We start from the raw sequence: 7688 nt of genomic DNA on the forward strand, positions 1-7688 counted from the left end.
CCCCAGTTCCAACTGTGTATAAAATTCATGTGATATACAATCCTAATATAGAAACCTCTAAATTTGAGTGCCATGTGCTACAGTCAAGTTCCCAAATTTATTTACTTGTTTTTTAAGCGAAAAGTAGTGTTGTGTTTATATAGGCTACTACACATATCTCTAATAGGTCCCGTTATAATAGTTTGAAATATATATATATATATTTGGGAGATATGTTATTTTATATCAAGGAATACATAATAGTGGTATAATTAACATCAATATGAAGACCAATATCTTTCATCATCGCACAGACCTGCTGAGCTCTATTACATTCCATTAATAAATGTTATGTTTAATCCTCTAAATAATTAAACATAGGACGTTCTTTTGTCTTTACATAACAAGACCATGAAACCATTGCCCTAGCGGGAAGCGAACCAACCGCAATCAACCACCTTGTGTCCACCAAGAGCCACTTGGCGGCGCTGCGTTTAGAGAAGACAGCAGTAAGGGCGTGGAGGAACGCGGAAGTAAACATTCCGGAGGTGCGATTGCTTTTAAGATCAGGGCAAAGAAGAGGGGTGGTAGAAGAAACATTCACTCAGGCTGACATAATGGCAGGGAAAAGCGCGATAAAATAAACACTCTGGCGGTGCGATAGTTTAGTTTTTTTTTAATTCAGGGCGAAAAAAGACGAGCGGTAGTGTAGACACTAGACACCGTTGGGCTGGAAAGTACACGGAGGACAATCGGCACATGAAAACGAGCGCCAGCAGGTTCGGCGAGGACTGACAAGCTTACTGTGTTTATTTTTAGCAACCGAGACCGCACGATATTAACTACACGTAACGCAATAACCTACATATCCATTATGTATACACTGAGCGCCAAGTCTGCGGAGGAAATCAGCGACCTGCTTGATGAATACGGGATAAAACATGGTCCTGTCGTCGGTGAGCATTTACACGTGTGCCATTGTTTATCGCTGGGTTTCTCGTCGCTATTATTCGTTCGATATGTTTCTCTTGCACTCAAGTGTCCACCCGAAGTCTGTACGAGAAGAAAATTAGAGAAGCGATGGTCAAAGGGAAAAGAGCTTCGTTGGCAAAACCGGACAAAACCTATTACAGAGAAGAAGGTAAAGTGGTTTTAATACACATCTCTTCCTTTCATTTATGTATTATGTTGACTTTAAAAAATTCTGCTGCAGGAATAAAAGTGTTCTCGCCCATACACCCCCCCAAAAAAAAACTTATCCCACGATGCAACAAGTCATTTTTTCAAGAAACGGAAACGCTCAACAGAAAACAAGGTCCACACTTGTTTTCCACAAGCAATGGGGGAAACAATAAAATTGTATCTTTGTGATTATAAAAATAATAATCAAAGATTTTATTTTAAGGCTATTATCACCTATCCCTACAAACAGACCACCTGCGTGTCCTAGACCCACTGATCTGAATATATGGCTGGATAGCCGATAGGCCAAGACTTTCGAAGCCACGAGGCCGCCATATTGCTCCTCCCAAGAAACGTTTCTCGGCATATGATACTATACATTTACAGTATCGAAATTGGAAAACATTTGAGACAATACTTAGTGCAAACAGCATGATTTATAATGTTTTAAATTTGTTAAAAAATAGTGACCACCCCACCACAACCCCCTTGTCCCTGGCTCTATACTAACTGCCTATGAGCTGTATATGTCTATTCAGTGTGTAGACCCCACTTGCCACTTTGTGGCACAATTAGTCAACTTCGATGGATTAAGGCAGTGGTGGCCAAGTTCGGTCCTCGAGAGCCACTATCCAGCCTGGTTTCCATGTTTCTCTCCACTAACACACCTGATTCATGATCAGTATCGTTATCAGGCTTATGCAAAGCTTGCCGTTGAGCTGATCATTAGATTCAGCTGTGCTGAAGGAGGGAGACATGGAAAACAGGCGAGATAGTGGCTATCGAGGACCTAATTTGGCCACCCCTGGATTAATGTGTTCGACTGCATGAGAAGATTTCCAAGATATCCAGCAGGATGCTTTTTGGTAATCTCTAAATTGATTAGCTAATTGTTTTGATAACAAAATGTTTTTTTTCTCCCTATTTCAGACGAGGAAGTGACATATGTTTACAGGACACCAGTAAGTAAGACATGCATATTTTATATCTCTGTAGAATATTTTCACACTTGGGTATCTTTATTTTTGTATTCTGGTTATTGGCAATATTTGATCACCACCATTTGTCTTTTTGTAGGTCAAGAGTGATTTCCCAGAGGACAAGTACGTTATATTTCATAATTTTTTGCTGTAGTGTTCAAATGTTAAAGGGGACAGACATACAATGGAAAATTGACTTTTAAATTGCTTGAAGAAATGCTCCTCAAGTCAAAACATAAATAATTATTTTACCTAATTTTTATGGGGGCTAGCTTTCCAATTCAGTCTGAATGCCTTGGATCCACCCACACTTGTCATAACTAGAAGTCAGTACAGGGAACGGGGTGAGCAGTGGCTCGTGTACACCAGTAGGTGAAAGAAAATGTCTTCAACCAGTATTAACAGTGGTTGTGTAGGTATAGTGCAATTCTTCCTTTTTTTGGATTGACAAATTTGTGTGCACTTCTATCTACAGTGGTCGGCTTTACATGAGTGCAAGACCAGAGTGGACCGAGAGGGAAGTTCAACACGAGTGAGTATCAGTGTTATTATAGTTTTGGATTGTTCATTATAGTTTAGTTTTTATTTAGTTAGTTTTAGAAGAGTTTATTTTATTTTATTATTAGTAGTATTAATTTTGGGGAATATGCTTAGTTTCAGTGTAGTTTTGTTTTTTAATATGGTCTTATTTGTTTAGTGCAAGATTTGTTTATTTTTAAAGGTCACAATACCATTATGGTCACAGCAGTCTCTTTGCAAAGACGTTAGCTTGTCCAGGTATTCTCCGTGCACTTTCTTGTGTGCATTTCTCAAATGTACTTATATATTCGTGGGGGTTTTCCCTTTGAGCAAAATGCCGCACGAGACCCGTTTCCATGACCATGCATCGTCCGCGACGCGATCACAATCAAAATGATCCTAAATTATGTTCTGCCGTTTTCTCCCAACTTTCGCAATTATGCTATTACTTTTTGTTGTTTTGAGGCCGCCATCATCGCGTTACCGTATGGCTGTACAACTGTCGTATAACTATCAAAGCCTTGTTTTACATATTAAATATTTACAAAAAAGAAATTTTCGCTGATTATCGTAAGTTTTCGTTAGTTTTGTGAACATACAATGCAGTTTTAGTTATCGTTTAAAAAAAACGGCTTGTTTTTATTTTATTTCGTTAAATGCTTGTTTTAATTCATTTCGTTCATGACAATAACCTTGGTGAGTATTTTGTCTACAAATTAGGAGTAGTCTTTTTTCCTACTCTGATTAAGCTAGTGATGCAATGTGGCACATTTTAGATTTAGTCAATTTGCATCAAATTGACTTTATATGGGCACTTCAATGTCAAATCAGATACTATTTGAACAAGTATTACTCAGACACATTTTAATGTTTTTTTGTGGTCTTAATGAGCATCATGTTACTGGCAAGTGTATGACAAACTTCCTGTTGGTCTTCAGACGCTACACCTACGACACAGCATCCCCATACACTAACGTTAGGCTGAGAGCAACACCCAAGAAATCTCATCAAGACGTTCCCAAAGATCCTCAGTCGTCCCGCTTCATCCCAGTCTGGGTCAAGTTGGTGTTCTTCCTCATCGCAGCAGTCTTCCTCTACCTTATTTTCTCCAACATGGAAACAAATGATTACACTAAAAAAATAGAATGATTCCAGAAAAATCATTCCCACTTCTTGTGGCTGTTTTACTTTAAATGACATTTGATCACAGTTTTTATTTTCTTGAATGCCCTTAAGCGTCTTGTGACCAAATAAGAAGGCGACAGTGTTATTCATTGTTGTAGACGAGTTAAACATCCATTAAGTGCCTCAGTGGTTTTATAACAAACAAGTTGCATGTTGTTTTAATTCAAGTCCATAGCTACAAATATCTGCACTTATGCTAGAGACGTTCTTGGCTTTGATTATTTTTGTACTATTGTGAGCACAAGGTTTTAACCGCTGCCAAAATAAAACTCCAAGTTGTGTGTAGTGGGACGTATTCAATTCAACAAAAACATTTTAATCAACAGTGACATTTATACATTGAAATGCAGCAATGGACATAAATGACATTAGGTTGGTTGGATTAAAAATAAAAGCATTTTCAAATTTAAATGGTTGCTCTTGGCAACCAGACACACAAATTAGTGGAGTTTGTCATTAGTAGAAATCTGTTTTAAAAAAAAAATTGTCACATTTTGCCACTTAAGGTAGTAGCAGCTCTAAATACTGTACAAGTGCATTAACGCTGAATTGTGCCTAAACACTGACTTTGAACGCAATGGCTATATTTCAGTCATCTCAGGCGCATAGAGTAATGTGCAAAGCTTAGATGAATATAAGCAAACAAGTTCAAAAACAGAACTGGAGAACTGTTGTGTACAACAGATCTAAATAAAAGTCAAACAAAACCCTGTATGCCGTTTTACTGACAAATTCACCAAGTTTTTATGTAAATGATTCAGCCATTTTTTTTGCTTCGTGTCGAAACAAACTTCAATAGGCAACTTTGCTTGGCAGCTGGCTGTGACCTGCTGGAGAGTTAACGTTCTGTTACTGGACACCGGCCAACCATTACACAATACTGTATAACGATGCTTACTTTTGACGCTCAGTTTTGAATGAAACAGTTAAAACCTAATTCACTAGATTTAATTTGCAGTAATCTGTCTCATATAGAGTTGTTCCTAAATTTGACTTGTAATTAACTGAGGTGACCCAAATATCTTGTGATGCACTACAGCTACAAATTACAACTACAGTACAATAATAATGTCAATCAAAACTAACAATTACCTTGCAGAATATTTTATCACAGCTCTAGTATTGGATATTGTTGTTATTCTGACTTTGCAAGTGGTTGTAGTGTGGCGTGGCTGGTCGCATATAGTTACTGCATTGTGACACTGCAACGTAACTGAACAAACCTCCAAAATGTCACATTAATACAATCATTACAATAAAGAAAAGAAACCTGAGAAATGCCAAGGTTCTAATTTTGTGGTTATGAACTGATCACTTGCTCCAGTGTGTCACTAAATGTTCACCAGGTTGTTTTACAACAAGACAAAACATTGTTTTTTTGCTACTGTTTGTATCCATTTGGGCCTGGTTAAAGGAAACATACATTTGCTCCTTTTTTAAAATTAAATAAACTCAAAGATCTCAAACTTTTTCCACATACACAATATCACCATTTCTCTCAAATATTGTTTACAAACCAGTCTAAATCTGTGGTGGTGAGCACTTCTCCTTTGCCGTGATAATCCATCCCACCTCACAGGTGTGCCATTTCAAGATGCTGATTAGCCACCAGGTGTGCCTTAGACTGCTCACAATAAAAGGCCACTCTAAAAGGTGCAGTTTTGTTTTATTGTGTGCAGTCTTAGGCACACCTGTGCACTAATCATGGTGGCTAATCAGCATCTTAATATGGCACAGCTGTGAGGTGGGATGGATTATCACGGCAAAAGGAGAAGTGCTCATTTTCACAGATTGAGAAATGGTGATTATTGTGTATGTGGGGAAAAGTCTTGGATCTTTGAGTTCATTTAATAAAAAAATGGGAGCGAAAACAAAAGCGTTGCGTTTCTATTTTTGTTGAGTACTTGTATGCAAGTAGTAAATCAATGTTATAATATATCTCCTTTAAAGATCAAGGCCCAAATGTTTTGCTTGCTAGCAGATATAGTGGCGATTCAGAAACATACAGAAATCTGAAATGTTAAAACATAGTAGAAACCTTGCAGCATCTACACTGTGAAGTGGTTGTAGCAGGGATGGCTGACCAAACCAACTGACTCTGTGGTGCCACATGAATCTTATCAGCCGCAGCCCTTTCACGGTCCACTTCCTAGTGTTGTAAAGCAGGAACCCATGCTCCATTTTAATTGCTTACACGGACGGAGTCTCTAAGCGATCGACAGCAACATCTAAAACAAGACATGTACGACACAAGACATATTACAAACATATATGGTTATAAATCTGACACAGTGACAACAGTGAGTGCTTTACAAAAGGGCAGACTAAAACTAACTCATTCAATAGCATGAGATGAAACTTTTTTACATTCATAACATGCACATACCTTCAGAGATGTGCTTGACTGCATACACCATCATAGCTTGTTAATTGATAAGGCAACATACGTGTTTTCCACACCTGTTGATGAAAATGTGTCAGACTTTCATCCAAGCATTTATTAAAAAAAGAAATAAAAAATCATGATTAATACTTTTGATTCCATGAAAATGAACATGCATCATAAACAGATGTAATCCCCTAAAGCAGCGGTGGCCAACCCTGGTCCTCGAGAGCCACAATCCAGCCTGTTTTCCATGTTTCTCTCCCCTAACACACCTGGTTCATGATCAGGATCGTTATTAGGCTTCTGCAAAGCTGCCTGATTAGCTGATCATTAGATTCAGCTGCGCTGCAGGAGGGAAACATGGAAAACAGGCTGGATTGTGGCTCTCGAGGACCAGGGTTGGGCCACCCCTGCCCTAAAGGAAAACTACCATATTTTTGTGAAACGTTTTAGCGCGTAAATAAATAAAACATCAATGGGTTGGTGAATAGTGGCAAAAACAGCAACAACTCTGGATCAGTGTTGCTATGTTGAAAAAAAAAAAAAACAACTTTACTGAAAATTAACTAACTTCATTACTGTACTGGTTACTTGATTTTTAATAGTAACAAAGTTACTTAAGATGCCGACAACCACGCTGAACATAAAATTGACAACTGGCTCTCTACCAGTACTTCTTTGGAAGTGATTTTTAACAGTGATATTTATAAAGGCATTTTCTTCATAATTAAAACTACAATAAAGACAACTTTTTTTTTTTACTTACGTCATTATTTTTATTTTTTAAAAATGGAGTCTTTATGGATTTCACTTAACATAAACATGTATGCATCTCAGCAGTGGTACACAGGCTCTATTTACAGTAGTGGTATGCAAAATAATCAGTTTGTTTACTTTTAAGTATAATACATTTCCATTATGTTACAGTGGCTTACAATAATGTCAAATATATATTTTTAGGAACAACTGCTGTCTCATTTTTTATGAACACATAGCCTAGTACAATACTGTATTTGAATGTTGGTCAAAATGGTGATACTTGGTGAGCTAAGTATTTTTGTTGTTGTTTTTTGACAACGACTGACTTACAAGATCTGGTCTCTCGCTCCAGTTCAGTGGGTTTCCTCTCCTTGTTGCACAGCACTTTAGCCACAACGATAATTACGATGACAGCAACAACAAATGTCAGAACAGATGCAAGCCAGCTGATCATCACTGGACTCAAAACTGGATCTGGGTCTGAAGGTGGTAGAATTTGATGTCAGAGATATATAAGAACAACATCTTATTTTGGTGGTCAATGTACAGTATGGTGTCAGGAAAGAAAAATTGACAGCAAGCTGAGATTTGAGGCATGCGCTGAGGCAACGTTTATCCAATCTGGTCGGTCTTTTGCTTTTATTGCCTGGTATGGCGGCACTGCGCTGAAAAAAGGAACTTGGCTCACATTGTGTTTG

General features: G+C 37.8%; 2 protein-coding genes across 3 annotated transcripts in view; one reads left to right on the forward strand and one right to left on the reverse strand.

Moving 5' to 3' along the window:
- Positions 1-507: 507 nt before the first annotated feature.
- Positions 508-4130, forward strand: LOC144035626 (uncharacterized). The gene is made up of 6 exons (XM_077545457.1): positions 508-935; positions 1019-1120; positions 2092-2123; positions 2239-2264; positions 2617-2673; positions 3599-4130. The coding sequence occupies exons 1-6, from the start codon at positions 854-856 to the stop codon at positions 3807-3809; spliced, it is 510 nt and encodes a 169-aa protein (XP_077401583.1). The 5' UTR covers positions 508-853; the 3' UTR covers positions 3810-4130.
- LOC144035611 (uncharacterized) overlaps positions 3508-7688 on the reverse strand; it is an 11483-nt gene continuing 7302 nt past the window's right edge. Inside the window, exons 6-9 of one of the 2 annotated variants that reach the window (XR_013288470.1) lie at positions 7321-7470; positions 6232-6305; positions 5884-6073; positions 3508-3766 (exon numbers count right to left, since the gene is read on the reverse strand). Coding sequence is in view for 1 of the 2 variants with exons in the window: in XM_077545426.1 (XP_077401552.1) it covers positions 6262-6305; positions 7321-7470 (194 nt within the window). In the remaining variant the exon portion in view is untranslated. Of the gene's footprint in view, positions 3767-4140; positions 6074-6231; positions 6306-7320; positions 7471-7688 lie in introns of those variants that run through there. The other variant, XM_077545426.1, reaches the window with a different exon arrangement.

This window comes from Vanacampus margaritifer, chromosome 1, assembly GCF_051991255.1.
Source record: "Vanacampus margaritifer isolate UIUO_Vmar chromosome 1, RoL_Vmar_1.0, whole genome shotgun sequence".
NCBI classification, from domain to species: domain Eukaryota; kingdom Metazoa; phylum Chordata; class Actinopteri; order Syngnathiformes; family Syngnathidae; genus Vanacampus; species Vanacampus margaritifer.

Bases quoted from the DNA above. Each gene is read 5' to 3' on its own strand.
- LOC144035626 (XM_077545457.1), top strand. From the start codon at position 854: ATGTATACACTGAGCGCCAAGTCTGCGGAGGAAATCAGCGACCTGCTT. The intron at 2,265-2,616 runs GTACGTTATATT...TTCTATCTACAG, and splicing joins AGTGATTTCCCAGAGGACAA to TGGTCGGCTTTACATGAGTG. The intron at 2,674-3,598 runs GTGAGTATCAGT...GTTGGTCTTCAG, and splicing joins GAGAGGGAAGTTCAACACGA to ACGCTACACCTACGACACAG.